This window comes from Dunckerocampus dactyliophorus, chromosome 6 (assembly GCF_027744805.1).
Source record: "Dunckerocampus dactyliophorus isolate RoL2022-P2 chromosome 6, RoL_Ddac_1.1, whole genome shotgun sequence".
Taxonomy (NCBI): Eukaryota; Metazoa; Chordata; class Actinopteri; order Syngnathiformes; family Syngnathidae; genus Dunckerocampus; species Dunckerocampus dactyliophorus.
The window spans coordinates 28,047,437-28,072,049 of record NC_072824.1 but is presented as its reverse complement, the minus strand read 5'-3'; the positions used below and the strand labels follow the sequence as shown (position 1 = coordinate 28,072,049).

The following is a 24,613-nucleotide window of genomic DNA, read 5'->3' as shown; positions in this document are numbered from 1 at the left end:
CGTGGGGGGCTACCTTGTGCCCGCGGGAACCACGTTGGTGACCCCTGAACTTCCAGCAACAACTACATGGGAACTCGTGGGGTTTAGAAAAGGAAAGACTATTTGTCATACAAAGACAGTACAATTTAAAAGTAAAATTGAAATGTTTATTCAAAGTACATCCAGCTTGGTTGATGTTGGCATAGTTAAACATTGAAAGAATATGTGCACATCCACACAATGGATGGCCAACAAAACGAGTCTTTGGCATGACTGAACTTGATGTGGTTTAACAAGCATGTTCCATCACAGTGTAGCCTTCACACGACTTTACCACCATGGGAGCAAAACAAATAAAGCTAGTGATTTAATTTGAATGTTTTGGCTATAACCAGTCACGTCATTGTACACATTTTTTTTTTAAATAAACATGGTTTATGATTTTTTTCTAAATCACTTTTTTAAGATGAAATACACTCAATGAAAGAGAACTCATCCTTCCACTACTTGTACCACAAAAACAATTTATATGTTGCAGAAACTGCTCTGATGGGGGTAATCACACGAAAAGGTACACCATGACTGTGCTTTCAGAGGCGGCTTTGTTTCAATGTATGCACATCAACAATAGATAGAAACCTTGTGCTTTGTAAAGTTTGCTAGCTGTTCCATAGACTGTCTGCAAAAATGTGTGTGTATAACTGAGTGCATTTGTAAAAAAAAATAAAATAAAATAATTTTTTTTTTTTTTTTTTTTAAAGTTGACTGTATTTTTTCTAGGCACATTCTTCATCTGTGTGTTAGAACTGTTATAAGATTTATAGGGCGGGTGTAAGACATTCTGCCAACACCGTAGAAATCAGTTCACTCACCTTCTACATGTGGTCATCTGATTTCTGTTGCGCAGCATTGTCCTTTTCAACTGTTCACCTCCCTGTCTCTCGTTTGTGGAGGCATATTCAGTCATAAGGTATTTGTACAATGAAGCCATTTTATTAACGTGAGGTCTTGCCTATTCAACAGGGCTCCAGGGTGCAGTTGTTGTGTTTTTGCCATGTACACGTGGTCCTGGGATTAACACCCTTTCAACCGTGATGTAATGGGGAAAAAGCCCTAAAAGACACAAGTCATTCCTCAGGTTTTTAAACAGCACACAATTAGAAGATGGGCACATAGTGAACATGGTTTTGTGCAAATTATGGCTTATGCATGTGTTTGTTGTTAGAAGTGTTTAACGGGAACTTGTGAATACCGCTGTAGGAGAATGGTACGATATGTTGTTTAATTTAACAAAGTCCATGATAAGTGGAAACGCTGCCACTGGAATCAGTGCTTTTATACGCTGCAGCGAGTCAAAGTGATTATTTGCTGACACAGAAAACTGAGACAAATGTTAAAGGGATAGTTGGTGGAGGGGGGAATTCACGTACTACACTGCTTATGAAGTTCATGTCAAAACATCCCAACTATCCCTTTAAGTCCTCATATGAGAATGCGTAAGAGGCCCATTGGTTTAGTACATGTTGTGATTGTAGGCACATACTGCTAACATTCATTAAGTTACCAAAAAGACCATTTATGACCCAAAAAGTAAATCTCCTCCATTCGAGCCCCTAAGTAATGAACCACGTAAGACTGAATTATGAAAAAGAGAATGATGGTCTTGTTGTTAAAAGCTTCATTTATAAAAGATAAATACATTTTGTGCAAAATAGGAACTGCTCATCATATAAAGACTTGTTAATGCACTTAACTAGTGGTTCAGACAGAGCACAAGAAAAGGACCCAAGTGGAGTTTGTTTTCTGAATAAAGGACTTCCTGGTCAGATGTGGCTACACTATCTGCTTGCTCGCTCAAACACACGTTTATGCTAGAAGGACCTGTTGAATGTGTCTCTTCCTGCCTATGGAGGCAGCCTTTTAGAAATACCGGTAGTTGCAATTGGTTGGATGCACCTAATGAGATCATCCATCTGCTGCTGTTGTTGCAGAGGTACAGTCTTTGGCATGAGTCAAGTGTTCAGGAAGATGCAAAGCCACCGAGGGAGCTGCTTCATGTGCAGAAGATGTCTGGTGTCCACGCTCCATGTTCCAGTGTGTATCCGGGCTGTTTTGTCATCAACCGCTCCATCTTTGCTTTGAAATTCGGCTTCCTGATCCCACAACTTATCTGCACCAACACACAGATTCAAAGTCTTTCTGCCGTATAAAAAGTTTCCACATCCTGTGTCGAGTGTGCCGTAAACGAGGCGTCTTTCAACCCTGCGGCTCTGTGCTGGTGCTCTGGTGGGGACCATCCTGCTCGCTGATGGTGTGCAGGAGGAGACACACTGGAGCGTGCAATGAGGCGCCGCCCGTGTGGTGAGGTGTCTGAGAGGATCCCGGCACCGCCCTCCTTTCCAATCCGCCCAACTCCTGCTCTTCTTCCACACTGAAAGACGACCGCTGAACACAACTGTCACAGAAGTCTCCGGCCTCCTCATCATCTCCCTCGCGACCGAGGAGGCTGTCCAGCTCCCTCAACTCCTTACCTTCCTGGCTGCCTGCTCCACTACAGCCAATGCTCCCGCGGGAGCCACACACACACACCTCGATCCCAGAGTCCCCAGTAAATCGTCGTCGCCTGCCATTAGGGAGTCGATCTTTGTCGTCAGACATATCCTTTAGAAGAGGATCCTTGCAGTCGCTTCTTTTCTCCTCGTGGCCGAGTTCCTCCCTATTGAGCCCCTCTGACAAAAATATCATGGCCGAGTCTTGTGCTGTCTGCGCTGGTTTGCCGTCCGCCTTGGGACTTAATTCCATGGTAGGGGGTCGTGGCTCTTCTAGACTGGGCCTGCTACACAGGCGCTCAGCGTCTGGAGGCACTGGGATGGCTTGAATGGTTGGACCATGTCCATCATGCTGCTCAGAATGAGGCTGTGAGGCTGCTGTGGATGGTCCCGTGTGTAAGGCACTGTAGGGTGGGGGCGGGGTAGGTGGCCGATTCACTACTTCTTCATAATCTGGCAGGAGGTAGCTTGGTAGAAACCCTTCGGAGAAAGATAACGAAAAACACTTTGATTAATAAAGCACTAGAGAACATGTACAGCCCTGGCATGTCAGTGTTGTTGGGCACGGCTGTACAAATCACACATTGGCATGCCAAACACGCACAACCTTATCAGAGGTGGCAGGGGTACATGCTGCCTACAGTCCAGGAAGGAGAGCGGCGAGGGCGCAGCGTATGAAACTCATCGTGTTGTCTGATAAGGGGCACAACAGGAGCGAGCGTGCGAAAACAATACTCATAGTCCCGCTGAACTTGCTGTGGGGACCGTGCTACCTCAGGAGAAAATGCCAGCAAGGATTTGAGCTTCACTAGCGGGCCGCATTGTACCTCTCGGCGTCTGTGTTTCCTGGGAAGCAATGCCTTCAACTGCTGCAAGAACTCTGTTACGTCAATCGGGTAAGAGGCTGTTTGATGCAATTTAAGGCAAAATTAGGTCCGGACTTTTGCTGTAAAAAAATAAAAATGAAATAATTTTTAAAAAATGCATAAACGGACCTTACTCAATTGTAATTGAAGACCGCTGCTGTAAATGAACCAATATCGTCCTTGAATCGTATCGGCAACCAGGAATCGTGATACCAATGGATTCGTTGCTTTGCTTTTTTCTCTGTACATTACTCACTTTTTGCAAATACGTTACGGCCACTTCTGCAAATTCTACGATTACGTCTTTAAAATCACCATCATCATCACATGTTACGGCTCAAGGCTTGCTCTTCAACAGCTCAGAACACAAATTTGAAATTGTCATGTCAGCCTGACTTTAGTTTCTATTTTGTCAAAATATGTTTTTCATGTTTCTCCTAAAAGACGACGTACAGCGCGTGTAGCACGGGTGGTCAAAACATCACTAATGGTGAGGGGTGGTCGTCTAACCCTAACCCTACACTTCTAATAGCTGAGGAGGCAGCAGTGGTGTTCAAAATCCTGCAGTAAATGATGACGATGGCTGGGTATCACAAGTGGATCAGACATTTTGATGAGCTTGTTGGGTATCGTGGAGACGGCGATCTGAGCATTTCTGAGCCTGGTGATGTCAGAATATGCAACTTAGACGGGTAGATTTACACCCATTACAAACTTTGGGTCATACTGATGATTTTCTCATTTATCTCGAACCATCTTCAAGCTGCAACCTTTTCAAATAGTAATATCAAAACGGAATATTTTCTTGAAAAGGGTCAAAATTAATAAGGTTAAAACGAGGTCGTAAACAGGTGGTCTATGCACCAACTACAAAAAAATATTCAATTTATGAATAAGGAATTCTACTTGACAGATATTCGCTTGTCACAGTCGGAGGGATGGATGACTGCATAGTCTACATCCAGCTCAAAGTTGTCAGGATAGCGCTACAATTCAACAGGCCAACATATTATTTTCCGTATGAAGCAATACAGTGGAAGTATAGTAGGTCTTACTGAAGTAGAAGGGCACCGAGGGATAGTTGTGTGCTTCACGATAAGCAATGAGGTTGATCTCGTGCTGCCGCTGTTGTTGCTGCAGTCTGTGTTTGGTGCGCCGATGGTGACACACACAGCAGCAGCTCAAAATGAAGATGATGGCCCACACCAACCAAAACCCTACAGTGAGAGAGATGTTAGTGTGGTGAGTTGGACGTACGTCATAGGTCATAGCCACAAAGCACTGAGCCACTCAGTGCTTGCGTCTTAATCGTATTTCTGTTGGAACCAGCCTAATACTATACAGTCGACCTACACTGGACAAAGTTATTTTTGTCACAGTAAATGTTACTTTAGTTATACATGTAAGCCATGTGAGAAAACATGTAGTTAATGTATTTATTTAAACAATCTTTATAATATGAATGTGTTGACTTAGTATTAGGTAGTAAATGTTGTATATTGTTTTTCTTATGTGTATTTCGATCATGATACTTCAGTAGGATCAGTAGATCACATTTTGAGAATACAAAGTCAAATCTACTCAAAAAGTTCATATGGTGATGTCAGAGGCACTCATGAGCTCCCTCTGGTGGCAGCCAGGTGTGGCTTTGCTGGGAGTGATGCATGCTGGGTAAAAGTTAAACTAGCTGTTGTTTGCTATTATAAACTCGTATTTGATACTTGTCTTGAAGCCTATATTATTATTATTATTATTATTTGAGTGTTAAGTTGCTGTGTGATGACTTTAAAGTTCTTTGTAAGATGACAACGTGAGTCAGACTGTTATGTTGAGTAATGACCTCCTGTGATTTCCGATGGTTTGACAAGCTCCTCAAGTGCTCCCTTATAAACTCGTGATTGGCTTCTGCTAGAGAATGAGCTACCAACTTGTGAGCGGCACAGTATTTAAACGATTAGCTGTAGCTGTAGCTAGGATTACTTGAGAAAATGTAAATAATTTACAAGCACAGTCCAAGTAAAAAAAACTATGCATTTTTAAGTGAAGTTTCAGGAGGTAAAACATATGCTAGTAAATGTTACTTAAGATGTTTTTTTTTTAAAAAGCAAGTAGAGCTTTCTTGAGAATGATGTACAGTTTACGTGAGAATATGCTTTGTAATATTTCCTTAGACTGTCCACTTGGAAAAAGTGTATGCTACAGCTTTGATTTTTCATATTGACAAAATTGTCTATGTAGTAGCAGTAACCTCTAAAATTGACTGCCCCTACAAGAAATAGGGAATATTCTGAGTTTGAACCACCACTGTGTTTTTGCTTTTTTATAGCACTTTCTTCAAAAAAGGTCCAGCCTCAACTTAGGATGCTCAGACAAGAACATGAGACGACAAGAGGAACTCATCTGAGTATTGCACATTCATTATTTATCATTAAAGTGAAAAGTAGTTTGTTTTACCATTTAACACTAATATTAAATGTTAATATGCTACCAGAGAGATTGCTTGTACAATTCAGAAAGTTGTAAGGTGGAACAAATTATTTTTTATTCCCATTATTTCCTTTGGGGGGAAAAAAACAAAACATTTCCAAATTTGAAAAAAAAAATGGAGGTTGACCAACATCGACACTATTTGAAAATGACTGAGCGGCTAGTGGTAGTTCATTAGTGGAGCAGCACACATTAGCATAACAAAACAGGAGGACGCTAAATGGTGGGTGGTGTCAAACAGTTGCACAGGTTTTATTGTTTTTTCAGGGCTTCGAGTCCATTGCAACTGGACTGTTCAGGCTGTCTTAGAAGAAGGTTTGCCTATTGTCCGAGCAGGCTTCATCAGCTCAGGCTCAAATATTAGATAGGACAGCGCTAGTCTGAGAAGATGCAGGACCCAAAGTACACTCCTGATCAAAATGTTAAGGCCAGTTGAAAAATTACAAGAATTTGCATTTTGCACTGTTGGATCTTAAGGAGGTTCTAAGCAGAGCTTCAAATGCAAAAAAATAAAAAAGACAAAAGACAAAAAAAATAGAGTAAGCCATTAATTGCAACTGTTTATCAGCTGATCAGCCTTTAAGATATAAGATACAAGGTATGCCTTTATTAGTCCCACAAGGGGAAATTCCACGTTTACAGCAGCAAAAGCAGAGTACAAAAGCACACAAGAGCATAGAAAGTGCAAAACCAAGGAAATATAAATCAAGACGTTCTATACACTATTTACAGCTATGTACTGTATATGTTGATCAGCCACAGGTTTATTGCACGGTTATTGTAAAGGATTATTGAAGCAGTTGATGTTATGGAGTCTGGATGCGGTAAGACAGTTATTTCAATTTTTTTGAGTTTCTGGGGTTTTGTTGTTGTTGTTGTTGTTTTTTTTGCTATGGTGCATTTGATCAGCTGCTCAACAGCCTATTTCACTTGAATGCTTCTTTGCAATACATTGCTTACTGATTTTTTTTTCTGTCTCACTCCCATTTCTTGCTTTTGCATTTTGAAGCGCTACTTACAACCTTCTTGAGATCCAACAGTGCAAAATGCTAATTCTTGCCATTTTTCAACTGGTTTTAAAGACCACTTAGCTCGTATAGAAATCAGTGCGTTCCTCACTGCACTGGACAGCAGACATCAGACTGTTTTTCTGGAGATGGGTGTACCAGCCTAGGTGTCAGGGGCGTGCCTCTACCTTAAAGGATACTTTGGATCCTGCACCATCCACTCAGACCAGAGCTGTTCTATCTAGTGATTGACCATGAGATGAGAGGTGAAACATCTTCTAAGACCACCTAAACAGTTCAGTTATGATCAATTCAGTGCCCTAAAATTACAATGACCTGGATGAATGACAATACTCACTGGCACATTGTTGTTTGAGTCCCCCCCCCCCAAATTTGTTACTCTCTAAAAAAATTTAAATAAAAAAAGTGGTTCTGCTATTTTACCTTCAAGAACTTAAAGGACAATATACAATAGAGCAGATGTATAAGTGTGCGATCACCAAAAGACCAAATTGAAATGAAACACACGTTTTTTTGTAAAGGAACTATCAATACTTTCCTTTAGCATTAAGAATTGCAAACACGTTTGTACTCGCCAATTCTTAGTTAGCATTGGGGGGACACTTCTCTATCTTCATGGGAACCTGATTGTGCTGACTATTCACAATCGTATCAACGTGATACTCGGCAAGATGGACTTTGAAGATGACTTATCTTTACGATCAGGAATTAAGCTGCCTCACGTGGACAGCATGAGTATGTAATGTGTGTATTAAGTGTGGGCTAGAAATAGCAGGACACTTACACCAGAGCTCATAGTAGTAACTGCAGCACTGAGATTCTCCACAGCAGTGACCCGACTCGCACATGTAGCTCTGGTTGTTGACACCTTCACAAAGCAGTAGGCTCTGCAAGATAAGCAGGAAAAAAGCAATTTAAAGCACAATTTATCTTGAAAAATAAACATCTCAAAGTACACAGTACATCATGGGGTGCTGTTAAAAAAAAATAGGGCTCACATAGCAATGTCTGAAGCGATTCAGATAACTAAACTTCATTGCATTCAATCTATCGCAACTGGACTTTTCGGGTTGTCTTAGCTCAGACTAGAGCTGTCTTATCTAGTCTGACTAGTGTTTGTCCCACTTAGTCATTGAGCATGAACTGATGAAGCCTGCTCGGATGGCCTAACATCTTCTAAGACAACCTGAACAGTCCAGTTGCAATCAATTCTATTCTCTGAGAAAACAATGTCAATATTTACAGGCATAAACTTCATCGCACATTTCAGCAGGCTGTTTATACAAGCTACTAATAGAACATACTTTTAAAATAACTTCCTAATTAAAAAAGAAAAAAAAAATCACTGAACTTTGAATCTAAAAAATAAAATAAAATTAAAACAAAACAAAAGCAAAAGCTCAAAAAAGTTGAACAGAACAGCTGTCATTAACTGCTATCATGAGTGTCATTCCATGCAAAAACATGTTTACATCTTTCACATTTGGTTTCATCGTGGGCAACAACATTATGCTAGTACAGACAAAAGACACGTACAGTACGTGTCCATGAATTAGGCTGCAGCATACCCGCGACCCTACTGAGGACAAGCGGCATAGAAGTCCGTAAATATAAATGGAAAGGTCTTATTTCATAAAAGGAATATGTGATGTCTGCACGTAGGGTATGCTAAGCACTGATCTATCATGAAAAACATCCCACAAGGCAATATCACGTAGCAGTCGGCAGCCACTTATTCTTAGCTATGCGTGCGGAGTAAACAACTGCAAAGCACTTGTGCTTGGAAGCTGTTGGAATTTCAGTGTTTACCATCCATATTGAGAGCATTTCTTTTTTAAATCTGCTGGACCAAAATACCCTGAAAAGAAGGCATTTGTCAGAGTGCGCTTGGATCCTCAATCAACAAGGATTGGTTCTAGTTTCAAACCACCAACATCTGACATAATAGGTGACAACCAAGTAAACCACAGCTCAGCACATTACTGACATTTGCCATTGACCTGAGTTTCATGAGATAATGTGAAAGAGTTTATGTAATCAGAGATGGAAGCAGCAAACGACAAGGCACCACTGTCATCAAAATCTCATGAGAAAGGTGTAGGGATTTTTCCAGGAGGATGTTTTCTTTTAAAATAGCTTAATGATTAGCTAGAGAAGGAACATCTGTACAAGGTAAGTCTTCCCTCTCTATAAAATTACCAGCATGGGTCCCGAACTGAAAGGCATGATAATCCAGAGTCCAAAATCTCAGACTAGTCCCAGCACCTCATAGGTCACACTCTCACACAAAAAACAGCTCTCAAACATACTGTACTGCTGCTTCACCCTTCTTGCCTCACACACCAACCCACCCCCACACACACACTCACACACAAGTCTCGGCCCAACAAGGATTGCTCTACGGAAATTTCCAAGCAGCAGCAGCAGCAGCAGCAGCAAGCCCAATCCACACAACCCTCCTGATCAGCACAAACTCAGCTGTTGAAATGAAAAGTGGCCACAGCCTCACACCTGATGGAGTCATCGCCTCAAAACACAAAGTTTTTTTATTTTGACTTTTTTGAAATATTCCAAAAATGATGCTTAACATTGAAATCACTGAGTAATACACACAATGTTCTGTCCCGCCGTGCCGGCTCAGATAACTTCAGCTGTTTTCACCGATGTGCTGGCTTTTCCCAGCTTCTGCTCATCGTGGCCGCCTGGGCTGCTTTTGCCACTTGATACGCACAACAATTCAGTTTGTTTGCGTCTTCAGCCTGCGCTCTGTTGTACTGATGTGGCTTGGGATTTTGCCAACAGTCTTTTTTATACAAAAACAAGCCCTGCTGCACCACAACAATGTGATGAAGCAAGAGACGTCAATTAAACATACCGACCTGTTATTGTTGTTGTATGCTTTATCACAGAGTAACCGAACGCACACGCATGAGTTTCAGTCCGTTTTAATTCCTTTGAGAATACAAAAATCAAGTTTTGGTAGTTTGGTTTGGTCGGTTCTAAACACCGATATACTTGTATGTGTCCAGGCGTCATGTCACATTACAAGTGTCTTCTTCCAGAACACTGACATTTATAGGTTTTATTGTATCCTTATACCTACAAATATGACTTATTTTAGCATCTGTAACTTTTGTCTCCTTTTTGGTGTTAACCCCCTCCCTCTTGCTTTGTCTTCTTCTTTGTTAGGAGGGGCGCCATGACACTCCATGGAGACTGCCGTTTAGGTACCAAAACATTGGTACCTTTAGATTTGATGTGAATCGGTGCTCGGGAGTACCGACTAAATTCAGTTGGTGCCTATAAAAATACCACATTCAGTACCCATCCCCATGTATGGTGTCGGTTAACCTCACTGCTGACACCTTAACAGTCGCGCTGGATATTAAGTTGACGATCCAGGCTTTTAGTTGCATGGCTAGCGTTCCAACTCTTACTATGTGGGCCCCGTTTCGAGTCTGGGTGGAACACAGGCCTGGCTGAACCGTGTGGATTACATGAAATTGGGCTGTCCCAATCAGATATTGATATCGGATATCGGCCTGCATTGAAAAATCTCCAATACAAGCGGTCCATTCCGGACTCCGCTCTAGGACTTCTATCCAGCAACAGTGCTAACAAAGTAGGAGCAGGCCCAACGTCGGTCGCGTGGCCTCGCCAAAGTCCAACAAAGACGTCACACCCGAGTGCAAAACCTGCCATGCACAAGTCTCCTGCGGAGGGACAGAACCCAGGAGGTTCAAGACGACCAGTCCTATCACACATCCGAAGCAGCACGAAGATCCTCGTGAGACCACACAGGCCAAACAAACCTCCGCCCCTCCAAACAACCAACGCCGTCCGAAACATCCGCCAGGTGTGAGAAAGTGAGTTTTTCCTTACTTACGGTTGCTGACTATTGTTCTGTTTGCGTAATGTCACTTGATCAAACCTTTTCTAACATTCCACACTAGAAAATAAGTAATCCAACTCTGTAAGTGTCACATGACTGCAATCTATCTGTGGCTGCGGGCTGCCGGAAGGGGGTGGGATTTTTATGGATCCTGTCTGAGACAAAATGTGAGCAAAAACATTTCTCTTTTAAACAGATAGGCCTAAACATTTCCAATAAAATGTGAGCAAAAACTAAAATAGAACAATAGCTCAGCCCAGGGGTTTCCAACCTTCTTCCTTATGAGTTACTTGACCGAGAGCTACTCATTTTTGCAACATTTATTTTCATAGCTTATTTCAATCAAAACAAACATAATAAACTTGTTTTGTCTAAACACTGACAAGTCACATTTTGCACAAACACATGTTCATCTGCAGTTTGTGTTTCAGGACGCATTTATTTCTCGTGCAGGTTTCTCTCAACCTTCCAATCCGATCCAATTTTTTTATAGCCTTGCCGACCCGATCCTTTTTTTTGTTTGTTTGTTTTTTTTATAATAAGCTTTTGTTACAAACATGAATTTGTGGAATTGAATATGGTTCTAAGAATAGCTCTTCAAAGTACTAAAAATGCAACCAAAGTATTGCTGAATGTACTTTTTTATTCCACAGCATGACCAACAATATTTTTTGGCTTTTGCAGCAAACCTCTGTAAGTCATGTTCCTAATTAAAAAAAAGACACATCTAATTGAAACAAGTCCATCCAATAAAGGATAAAATTTGAAAAAATGTGTTTGCAAAATACTTTTAGGGTAGGACTAATGAGCACCGCAGCCATCTTGTTTACGTGTGTGTTCCAGAGCGGAAGCTGTATGTATGTGTGTGTGTGTGTGTGTGTGTGTGTGTGGCTCAGGAGGGATGAGTATATTTTTACAGTATTGTGTTTTACTGCTTTAACGTAAGGACTATTTTCCAATGCCCATTGCCGACGTGCAGGTTCTGAGTGAAAAAAGACGAGGCACGTTTATTCTTACACTCAGCATGTATCAACCGTCAACTGCCTCTCTCAACACACACAACACATACAACACATTCTGGCCTTCAAAATAAGAGCGCTCTTTGTCACATTTGTCTAATTGCGTAAACAAAATAAGGGTGTCATTAAAGTATCTTACATTAATAACACAATTGGCATTACATCTGCTACTACATCTTCTTTAATCACAAGTATGGGAATTATATTTTGTTGAGGAATTTTTAGCAATATGTGCTGAGGTTAACATCCCATTAGAAAAGTTAGCCAACTACATCTATTTGTCAATGACTGGACAAAATGGGCCAATGATGTATTGCATCAATAAATGTAAGGATTTTTGCATTTTATTCACTAACCAAATAGCACACACTCTATGCTGGTAAACTAAGTGGAAAAGGTAAAAAAAAAAGAAAAAAAAAGAAAGAAAGAATTCTAAACAATTAAAATGGGAAAAAAATGAATTGGGGGAAAAAATAAAACAGATTTCATAAGGCCCTGAGAGAGTTTGTTAACAAAAAAAAAAGTAATATATTCTAAATCACACCACAAATTGATCTACCCTAAAAGTATTTAGCACACCCATTTATTCCAATTTGATCTCTTATTGGATCTTTTATTGGATTAGGAACATGACTCTGAGGTTTGTTCCAAAAGTCAAACAATATTGTTGGTCATGCTGTGTCATAAAAAAGTAAATTCAGCAATACTTTGTTTGCATTATTGTAATGCTTTGAAGAGCTATTTTCATAACCATATTCAATTCCCCGAATTCATGTTTGTAACAAAAGCTTATTATTTAAAAAAAACAAAACAAAAATGATCAGTGCCGAATTGGATCGGCAAGAAAAAATAAAAATCAGATCGGATGCCAAAAAATGTGGACCGAGACATCCCTAGTTATAAGGCGCACACATACGCTTCTAAAGATGCACACCTGGAATTCAATAACTTCATGTTCTCTTCTTAAATAAACTTTCAACATGAGATAATGTCGCACATTTCTTATGACACAAACCAAAATCTCACTTTTACCAATCTCCACACAATAACAGAGCGGGTGTTTTTGAAGATCTCCCGTCTGGTCAGACTTTTCAGTCATGGCCAATTATGTAAATTAGATGATGACGTCCCCCAGCAACCCAAAGCCACAGGTAGATTGCAACCCTGTGGGAAACACTGTACATATGCCTGACTAAATGATTTTTGTCGAAAGACACCCCCAAAATGAGCAAATGATGTATACAGGGGGTGACTGTTTAGTTCTGATTGTGTCTAAGACTCTAATTAAAATTTTGTACATAACATGTGACGTACAAAGAGAGAATTATGTGGATAAACTGGATTCCACCGTCAGCCAATCTAACAAGCAGCAGTGTACTTTGTGTGCATCCCAGATATAATTGCTAGATTATTAAACTCCCTAAACCCTCAGAATTAAAAGCTGTTGAAAACCAGGAGACACCAAGAACAGTCCCAACTGTTCCTGAATGAAAGTGGCTATAGTTATTAGTTCATTCCTGAATACACATTCATTGTTGATCCACTTAGTTCAAGCCCTTACTTATTATGCTGTATGAAAGGTACCCTTTCATAGTCATGAAGGTTATTTGCAAATCAACACTGCTGGTGAATTTGTAATAAGGATGTCCCGATCCACGCTTTTTGGCTTCCGATCAGATAGGATTTTTTTTTTTTTTTTAGTCTTTTAGGGTCGTACTAATCATTTGACATGGTTATAGACCAATTTGTGGTGTGATTTAGAATATATGACTTTTGTTTTAACAAACTTGCTTCAGTAATAGTCATTTATTTCCGGTCCCTAGTATAAACAACCAGTGGCATTGGCGGAGCCAGTTATTTTCACTGGGGTGACCATTATTCATATAGGGGGTGCAGTAAGTTGATAACTGAAATGTCGAAATGGCCAGTGGGGTGGCCATGGCCACCATTGGCCGTCATGTGTCATGCTGCTGTTTGCGTCTGCAATTTTTTTAAAATGACAAACAGCAATTTTTTAATGATTTATCTACTGATTTCTTTAACTTTTTTCCATAAATATCAGAACATGAACCGAGAACACTGCAAAACTGTTAATTTAAAAAGGTATGGTTGGGATTTTTTTTACATGAAGTTGTATGACCTCTCCATTAGCAGTGTAGTCCACAAACAGCGCCTCACCCCCCACTTGGTCTCCTAAGTCCAGTTCTGGTCGAAGCTCAGTGATGAAGAACGTAGTCCCGGGTATTCACTGGAGTTTGGCTTCTTAAAACAATACGTTGAAAAAAGTAATACTAACTTAGTTGCGTCACAAAAATGCCTGCTCGAAAAAAAAAAATAAAAATCTGACCAAACAAATTTGTCGGTGTTATACTGTATTTGTCTCCCGTGTTTATGTTAAACAACATAGACACACAACTAGTGCTTTGAAGACAAGACAATTATTATGATGAATAACAAGAGAGCAAAGTTGTTAAGTGCCAAAAAAAAAAAAAAAAAAAAGGACGTTGGCATGTACTTCATAAGCGTGATATCCACTTGTAGCTTCCCCGTGGGACAAAAACGAGCTACCAACTAACTGCACTACTCATATGTTTTAAGGACAAAAGTCACATTTGGAGTCCGAAGACCAGATGGTAGGCGGAAAACAGCTGTTGCCAGTGAGTGATAGCCAGGCAAGGTGTGTAAACATAGATGTCAGAAAAGTCCAACGGCAATGAGACTGAAATGTGAGTGATCACATGCACCGGCATCGATAGGCTTAGCATGTGACCCGCTCTCGTCGACCGACTCCAAATTTTAGAGACTATTTTTCATTCTCATGGTAATTAGCAACAAGTGCATCCCTTGTCAACTCAATACAGGACGATTACTTTTATCTGTTCGCACTTGTGCAAGTGGATGGAAAAAAATGAATCGCAATGTCTCAAATTTTAGCCGCAAACTCCAAAGCCCTGTAAAAAACAAAGCATCTCGGCCAGCGTTGACAGTCACCAGTACATAGAAGCAACTTTGTGCTTGTATTTTTGTAAATATATGTTTGAGAAATTCCCAAGTTTCTTGTTGATTTGGGTTTGTGTTTGTTTGTAAAGTTGTCTGAAAATTCCCTGCCGTTTTGGCCTTGTTTTTAAGAGAGCTCGCCGTTTGTTTCTTCGCAAGACCTGGCAACAGTGTCTCGGCTGCAAATGTGCATGAGAAGGAATTCTACAAGCTATATTGTGCTGTCCGCCCTCTATTCACTTTATGACGAGCATGTAGACCTGGATGGCCAGCAGTCTGCACACAAACAATGCAGGTCACAGCAGTGTGATGGCTACTTTTTTAACATCACAAAGAACAACCATTTGGCTTCGTCCATTCATATGTACTGTTCTTTATGTCTTTAATAGCCACTTATGGGAGACACAGTTGTCTGTTTTTCTCCACATTCATGAACTACCCGGCAACAATTTGGATCATAGCTAAAGTTACATCCGCTGAACATTAACACATATTAGCTTAAACAGCCACTGAACGTGGACAAATATTAGCTTGAACGGCTACAGCAAGGTGCGTAGAGCAAACATTTAGCAGCTCCTACACAATCAAGACCCATCTGGCCACAATAAAGCATGGTCCGGTTACTTGTTTCAAGGTAGACCACGGTATGACAGAGTCACGGTTTCAAAACCACTCCAACTGTCACACCGTTCACGTGGTATGACGGACAGTGGTGGTCCAGCACGGCCACCTTGTCATGTCCTGTGTTGTTCCTCGCAGTTGGAACTCAGCTTCCATGTGCTGAAACCACATGCAAGAGCTGTGTTGGCAAAAATCGGGCAACTTGGCCGTTGCAGCACAGAAATCGCTGATGTTAGCTTCCTCGTTAGCATCGAACGGCGCCGGTGTGACGAGGCGTGCCTTCGTAGACTTCTGCACCCTGTAGCGTGTATTTCACGTGGCTTTGCAGCTATCCAACTAATGTGTAAACACATAAGACTAGAGAAGTACGATAGAAGTACAACACAGCTGTACCGGTGTACTACATAAGTACACTGTGTTGCTGTCAGTCGACATATTACTCACATGGAGGGTCGCCAAAGGGTGAAGATGTGATTTACTCTCCATTGAACAACAAGCAACAATCGCTTACTTAGCAACAGTTGCTACCAACAATCACATGACCTGGAAATAGAAATGACACTTGGTGACACAAGCAAATAAAACTCAGCAAATACACAATCCAACAACTACAAAAACACTTTCTCCAAAGTTATTTATGTCATAAATTTTTTGAGCCAGCAATTGCATTTTGATTTGTTTTTGTTTGTTTGTTTGTTTTTTACAAAGAAAACATTTATGGTCTTGTGACATGAGTTGCGGGATTAGCCACAGTAGACTGCATTAACAACTGAACTTTATTATTTAATTTATTGTTATTTATATAGACGTACGTATGTTCCACTTCCATCATGTTCTTGTTTAAAAATGACAGTTCAACGGAAAGTTTTTTTCTTTTCTTTTCAAAAGAAAAGAAGACATTTCAAAATAACACATTTCAAGATTCAAGAGTTTTATTGTCATGTGCATGGTAAAACAGCAGTTATACCATGCAATGAAAATCTTATTCTGTTCATTCTCCCACGAAAAGAAAGGAAACACAAGAAAGAATAAGAATTTTACAGCTGTAATTATAATACGGTGAAACCCAAGGTCATCATACCATCAGAATCTCATACCGGGCCATGCCTAACCATAGCCTAAGCACGCATGTGCCCATTTCCTTAATTTTGGGGGCTCGTCGATCGGCCTTACATATGAAACAGATCTTATCCATCAATCTTTTTACCCCCGCAAAAGTCTGAAAGTCAGCCACTGTCCCCTTTTGCTCTGCCAGACTGACAGCTAGCAATGGAGCCCAAAGCTAAAGCTTGGCGGAACAAAGAGTCAGGCCGCGGCCTGCTGCGGCCTGCTGTTAGCGCTTGCGAGCAGTGAAAAGGGCTACGCTACTGTAACCGGGGGCTTCAGGATGCCCACTGATGTCATGGAAGTTTGGTGTAAATAAAGGATGGAGGCCACGGCTGCAGGAGGCAGGTTTATACGTGCACACAGCTCGTCTCTTTAGCAACAGTCAAGAGACCTCCTCAACACACTTCAGCCTTCAAAATAAGAGCACTGCGCGCCACATCCTGTTTACTTGTAGTAACAAAATAAGGTGTTCTGTTGTTAAACGAGGTTTAAAAACATGATCATGTCACACATTTCTTATGACACAAACCAAAACTCTTCCTTTTACTCATTCACACACAAAAAAATTCTTATCACAAACCAAAAAGTATGCAAGAAGCTGCTACAGAACTTCCATACTGTGGTAGCTGGTGCGCTCCTGTATGCAGTAGTGTGCTGGGGGAGCAGCCTCAAGAAGAAGGACATCTGTGGCAGAGCAAAGGACACCGAGGAGGCTCCTTTCCATCATGGACCACCAGCATCATCCAATGCACAGCATCACCTCCCAACAGACGAGCAGTTCCAGTGGCAGATTACTATCACTGCCCTGCTCCACTGATAGAATGAGCAGATCATTCCTCCCCCACGCCATGCGACTTTAACACAACAGAGGGGGAGCCATAAAAACACACACAAAGCGTGACTTATTACCTCATCATGAATAATAATAATTATTATCATTGTAATGTATTATTGCACTACAAATTGGAATTGAACCGTTCCGTATTATTTATTTATTCTTATTCTATTTTCTTATTTTGGGATTTTTGGAGAGCTGCTCGAAACGTGACTTTCTCTTGGAGATTAATCAAGTATCTATCTATCCATGCTTTTTTCACCCATTCACACACAAATATTGAAGCTGGCATTTTTTAAATCTCCACTCTGGCTGATTTTTTTTTTTTTCTTTCAGGACACAAACCCTGACGTTTGCGTGTGGACAAAAGGCCAGAACACACAGAAAAGCATGTATTTGTAAACATCCGTGTTCGTGTGAACGTGATCCGAGCTGACTCTGCGGAAAACAGCGCTCCCCGCGTTTCGACAGAGAACTGCGCATCGCACGCTCAACCCAGGTGAAGCGCCATGAAAGGATCAAGAGATGTTGTGATTACGCAGGAGCATAGTCCAGCCTTTAGCCTGACGGTTATCTCGTTTTTCATGAGACAGTAGGAGACTGCAAAAGCACGGACATTGTATTTGCATCATAAAAACAAACTATGTTCGATTATCTCGTTCCTTATCACTGCCACAAACAGCCGAGTTAGAAACAAGGAACAGCTGTGAGATTTGAAGGTGATAAGGGTTTATGTTGCACAATCCGCACGCAGATATGGAACATGACGACAACTCCACGTGTATGCTTTCTGAAAAGTAGATGTTCTGCATTTTTTGGGGGTGGTGGGGGGTGGTTTCAGATAACTGACAAAATGACGGACAGAAGGGCGCTGGTAGAAGCTTGTCGTCATATACGACAGCGCTGACTAATTATAGCGGCACGGCTGATAGACTGCTAAAAAGCAGTTGAAGCTGTGTCATGTACTGTAAACAGATAAGGTCAAATGTCATGTACCGCGGGAGAAGGCCTGAGCTATGCTTCATGACTGCCGGCAAAAAGCTGCTGAATTCACACGCACTCACCAAGAAAATATGTGCACAACTAGGCTGCTGGTGCATGTGATTATAAACAAATATGCATACTGCACACAATACAACAGGTGAGAAACAAAAATAACTGATTTCTATTGCCGGTGAAAGCATGCTGGCACGTTACTGGCCTTTTCACCCCAACTTCTTGGACAGTAAGGAACATTTTTGAGAACTTTGAACTCTTCCGGTGACGAGGAGAGATCATTTTTGCCAACTATAAGTGTTAATATTTGCAGAAAATGTAAATATTTCAGAGAAACCAAGTGAAATTCAATTAAACACTTCAAGCACATGAATGGCCTTTTTTACCACACTATAGTGATAACCTGGATCAATACTTGCCATTTTTGTTACACATACTAATTGTAACTCTGTCCTCCTTATAAAACACACCGGGAATTGGGAGTTATTAAACATTGAAACCACAATTTATGTGATTTACATAGACTACAAATTGAATGCACTCCTGTGCTGACGAGCCGACCTAGCAAGACTTAAAACCAATCAAACATTCATACACAGTAACTGTGAGCCAATTTAGCATTCACAGTGCTAAATTCACTCAAAAATAAAAGTTTATGCAACTTTCTTGCTGCGAAAAGCTCCAAAAAAACAAAAACATAAAGCAAGGCCCTGACTCCCCGAGGGTTCGTGTACTTTGGCTATGCTAGGTGAGCTAGCGCTACTAGCGAACATACATTCTTCTCTTTTGAAGAACATACATTCTTCTTTAGACTAAAAATAGACTGCACTACTGTACTGACAAGCCAACCTAGCAAGACTTAAAAACAATAAAACATTCATACACAGTAACTGTGAGCCAATTTAGCAGTCACAAGTTGGTGTGTACACACTCAAAAATTAAACTTTATGCAACTTTCTTGTAGCGAAAAGCTCCAAAAAAACAAAAGAAAAACCATACAGCAAGGCCTTGAGTCCTCGAGGGTTCCTGTACTTTGGCTATGCTAGGTCAGTTAGCTAGTGCTACTAGCGAACATACATTATTCTTTGCTGACAGGACAGTGCGTCTTAAAGCTCGCTAATAATTAACACCAATATATAGCTACATGTTATATAACACAACGACAGTTGGCTTTATGTTTGACGAACTAGTGAATGTTTACCATGACAGTGTGCTAAGCTAGCCAGGTAACTAGCAGCTAGCATCCCTGTCAGAGAAAAGCTTGTTTACGACAGCTTACCCTGTCTGCTGTGGAGGCTGTAGGGGTGACAGAGGCAGCATTGTGCAAAAACAATCCCATTTTAAGAGCCACACACGCGCCTCTCATTCCTCCAAAAAAAAGTTTCAACGACTATGACAAAAACATGCAACCGTTGTAGTTCACATCCGAATACCCTCCACTACTTGTCGGGCGCTGACACGCTGAGAGGCCGCTGCATGTGCCGCCTCCCCGGCATCGTGGAGCTGTAAATAAGGCACGGAGCGGAGGGACCAACTCTTCTTCTTACAGCTGTTGCACAATTTGTTGCGCTAGCATGAGGGCTTGGCTTGAGTCTGTTGGGTGTGGTGTGGTCACCTCGACCCGATCCATGTGCGCAAAGTGAAGGGCGTTCAGCTGCGTGGATGGCTACTGGTTTAACGGACTCGATCGCAATTGGATAGCTGGGTGAAGGTTAACCAATCAGCGATAAATGCGTCTGTTCCCAGAGGCGTCACTAGAGTTTTAGTACAAGCCCCCAGGAGACGCACAGGATGTGACCGAACGTAGCGAGCAAGCGCAAAATTTCACTACCAGCTAACAAAGACAGAGAAATTATTTATTATTATATCCATCTGTTTTCTATACTGTCAATACTGTCATTTCGGTGATTTGTGTGTCTGCGCCTTTAAGGGGCGGGGCTTGGGAAGTGACGGTGGACGTCACGAGCAAGACAGCCCGACTAGGCGGTGGTAGCTCGGGGTTAAGGGGAGTTGAAGGTAGGTGAGTGTTGCGTTGGGTTGTGGCATACAGCCGCCCTTGTGTGAATGTGCATTGTTGCACTGTTCTCCGCTCTAAAGCGATTGAAGTGCATCGGCGACGTGAGTCTCTCTTTCTCCACAACCAGGGGCATTACAATACATTAGATATAAACAAACGCGGATTCGCACAGTAACAATATGTTTACAGCATTAACCACAAGAAAAACAAATTCCATATTGTCACAGTGCTGTATTGCTGTATGTACAAATAATTCTTACACATTAAATGTATTGTATACAAAACTACAAAAAGAGCACCGTGTTGCAAAGTAAACCTTGTATGCCATGTTTAAATAACAGATACAACTGTGAGTTGGGAGTTTAGAAAGTAAATATTCACCACTGCTGCAGGAATGAATGCTGACTCTCTTAAAAAAAACTTTCTGATATTCATTCTTGTTCTTCTCATGCTGCGCTAGTTGTCTCCGCGTGCTTCAAAGGTAAACGCCTGCTGCAGGTACAGAGAGCAAGCAAGGTCGCAGGAGTCATGTGGGTGCTGTCAATTGCTGGGTTGCAACCACGTGATCTAGAGGCAGCCCACATCCAGCTCATACCAATATCATTGAAGTCTTTGAGAGATTTGACTACCTGGGACATACCTGTTTGTTTTTTGAGATGCTGGACTGTCACCCGTTTGACCTGATTGTAGGACGAGAGCGGAAGCTCTGCTCAGTTGCCAAGCAGCTCCTGCTGGCCTTGGACTCTCTGAAGTGCCTTGGTATCTATCCTGCATTCAGACATCAAACCGGACAATATAATGTGTGTCCGCAAGCAGGACTGGCCCCTCAAGGTGAAGTTAATAGACCTCGGTCTATATCTTCTAGCTTCCGATGCCTGTCCTGGGATAAAGACTCAGCCAGAAGGTTACCGGAAGATGCCCTCGGCCTTCCTCTTGCTGAAGGTGCAGACGTCTGGGACATTGTATGCTTCCTGGCATTACTCATTGCTGACAACCTCTTTCCTGTAGACTGTGAATACCAGATGATTAAGTGTACGGTGGATGTTCTGGGTCAGCCAGAGGACCACCTGCTCTATGCTGGGAAATATACTAGGTGCTTCTTCACGAAAGAGGAGGCCAGTGGAAGTCAAAACTACAGACTGAGGAGCCAGAGGAGTATACGAAGCATCCATCCATGTTAAACATCTCGAGTGGAGTGGCTTTATTAAAACCCCTAGCTCTCTGGACGACTTGACCACCCATCATTATCCTGGACAGGTTGCTGAGGTGGATGATCGGAAGGTATTTGTGGAACTGCTGAAATGGATGCTGCACCTTGACGGAAATCAACAGCTCTCTCTCCATCAGGCCATGCTGCAGTCATTCATTGCAATGCTCACCTGAACGACTATGTCCACCAGAGCAGACACCACTGGGTTCCCGCTCACATCATGATGGTCAATAAGCTAGAGGAAGACCACAAAGACAAAGCTATAGAGGCCCAGTGCTCTGATCAGGACTCATTAAATCTACTAAACCTGCTTCTGCAGGACAATCTAAAAGGGGCTTAACCGACGACTGCCAAATCAACTAAAGAGTTTTCAGATGACTAATTCTTGCATATCCTTTGTGTTTCATGTCTGTCTAATCAGAGTCTTTCTTCTTCTACTTTCAGCTTGTCCCATTTAGGGCTGCCACAGCGTGATTCCATCTACCTCGGTCACTCCTACCATCTTCATGTCCTCTGTAACCACATCTATGAACTTCCTTTTTGGTCTTCCCTTTCTTGTTCTCCTTGGCAGCTCCATCTCCAGCATCCTTCTACCAATATAATCACAATCTCTCCATCTTGCCTGGCTTCTCTGACCTTGGCCCCCAGACATCTGAACGTGGGCTGTTTCTCTGCTTTGGGGGCGGGGCAGACCTGTCAGCAGCACCTGCTGCTGCTCAGTGAGAAAACAAACTGCAGATCGACACGTGCTTTCACTTTTAAGTATCCAAATACCAGAAAACTCTCCAATACCAGAAAAAGTAGTTACGCAGTTGCTTTTTGAGAAAATATGTCGCCAAGAGGGTTTGGAAAGTCATGTTGCCATGTTGGCAACACTGCTTGTCCATCCTCAACACTCAGCGCTGCCTCGTCTGTTGGTCAGAGCTGCCTCCTCCAGACTATACATCAGGACAGGACATCAGGACACAACACCATCCTGTAAATCTTTCTCTTCACTTTTGTCACAAAGACCTCCTGACACTCTTCTCCGCCCACTCCACTGGGCTGTCTAATCATCGTCCAATAATCATTTATTATTAAAGGTTATTCAATGACATCCCTTGGCTTGTGAAGGATGAGGAGGTAATCGGAAAGTGAAGCTTTTCAAATGAACACCGGTCATCCCTCCTCAAACACACACTAGATTCAAGAGAGTTTTATTGTCATGTGCATAGTAAAACAGCAGTTATACCATGCAATGAAAATCTTATCCTGTTCATTCTCCCAAGAAAAGAAAGAAAACACAAGAAAGAATAAGAACATAAGAAACATAAACACATAAACATATATACCAATAAATTAAGCAACAACAACAGAAGAGACATTAATACAAGTAAATAATGCAAATAAATAAATAAAGTGCTATGAGTGTGTGCGTGTGTTGCGTGCGGCGTGTGCGAGTGCTTCGTTGAGGAGCCTGATGGCCTGTGGGTAAAAGCTGTTTGCCAGCCTTGTGGTCCTGGACTTCAAACTCCTGTAGCGTCTGCCTGACGGTAGGAGTGTGAATAATGAGTGTTGTGGATGTGTGCTGTCCTTGATGAGGTTGTGTGTTCTGCATAGGACTCTAGTTTTATAAATGTCTTGCAGTGAGGGGAGGGCTGCCCCAACAATGTTCTGTGAGGTCTTGATCACCCGCTGGAGTGCCTTCCTATCACGTGTTGTACAGTTACCGTACCAAACAGTGATGGAGGCGGTAACGACACTTTCGATAGTGCATCTGTAGAAGCAACTCAGGATTGTGGTGGGCATGCCAAATTTCCTCAGTCTTCTCAGGAAGTACAGTCTCCTTTGGGACTTCTTCAGAATTTGTTGGGTGTTGTGAGACCAGGTGAGGTCCTCGCTGATGTACTCGGCGATCCAGTTGGAATCATTTGCTGCTTACCGGGGAGATCGGACTTTAGCGTCTGGTAAACACAGAGGTGGCGGCGTCTGTGTTTACGTAAACAAACGGTGGTGCACAGACGTACAGACGATGGAAAAGCACTGCTCGCAGGACATTGAGCTTCTGATGGTGAAATGCAGACCTTTTTATTTGCCTCGTGAGTTTAGCGCTGTGTATTTAACTGCTGTTTACATCCCACCACGAGCTAACACTGCTAATGCACTAGGCCTCCTGCATGACATCATTGATAAACTTGAGACCAAACACCCAGACGCTGTATTTATTATATCTGGCGATTTCAACCACTGTAACCTCAGGACTGTCCTCCCCAAATATTACCAGCATGTGAGTTTTCCCACAAGGGAAAATAACATCCTGGACCAAGTCTACAGCAACATGAAAGGTGCTTTGAAGGCTGTTCCAAGACCCCACTTTGGAAAGGCTGACCACATCTCTATATTCCTTTATCCAACATACAGACAACTTCTTAAAAAAGCTCCCCCTGTACGTACAGCAGTTAAAGTGTGGAATGAAGAAACTGATCAAGTACTTCAGGACTGCTTTGGCTGCACAAACTGGGATGTGTTTAAAACTGCAGCGGGGAGGGAAGATTGTACTGTTGATTTGGATGAATATGCTTCTGCTGTTACTGGCTACATTAGCACATGCATAGAGACTGTTACCACCACCAAGTATTACAGAAAATACCCTAACCAAAAACAGTGGATGAACTGTGATGTAAGGGCTAAGCTACGTGCTCGTTCGACTGCATTTGTCATGGGCACCGCTGATGACTACAAAAAGGCCAGATATGACCTGAGGAGGTCCATACGGGAGGCCAAAAGACAGTACAGACAGAAGCTGGAGGGCTACTATTCCACCTCAGACCCTCGGCGCATGTGGGCCGGGCTCCAGCACATCACAGACTATCGACAGCAGAGTAGCGTAGCCACGTCCAGCCAAACCACACTTCCTGATGAGCTGAACGAGTTCTATGCCCGCTTTGACACCCAAACTCCTGATGAGCAGAAAGGGTGGCTGAACCTGGGGAGCACACAGGACTCACCTCTCATGGTGACATCAGCTGAT

At 42.1% G+C, this 24,613-nt stretch overlaps 1 protein-coding gene across 2 annotated transcripts; it reads right to left on the bottom strand.

Moving 5' to 3' along the window:
- Positions 1-161: 161 nt before the first annotated feature.
- wbp1lb (WW domain binding protein 1-like b) lies at positions 162-20,127 on the bottom strand. 2 transcript variants are annotated; one of them, XM_054780003.1, is made up of 4 exons: positions 19,656-20,127; positions 7,694-7,796; positions 4,450-4,611; positions 162-3,008 (listed from the first exon to the last, which is right to left on the bottom strand). In XM_054780003.1, exons 1-4 carry the CDS (start codon positions 19,740-19,742, stop codon positions 2,236-2,238), a joined length of 1,125 nt encoding a protein of 374 aa, XP_054635978.1. In that variant the 5' UTR covers positions 19,743-20,127; the 3' UTR covers positions 162-2,235. The 2 variants fall into 2 exon arrangements, with proteins under 2 accessions (XP_054635978.1, XP_054635979.1); XM_054780004.1 differs by lacking the exon at positions 19,656-20,127 and adding an exon at positions 9,109-15,602.
- Between the last annotated feature and the right edge of the window lie 4,486 nt (positions 20,128-24,613).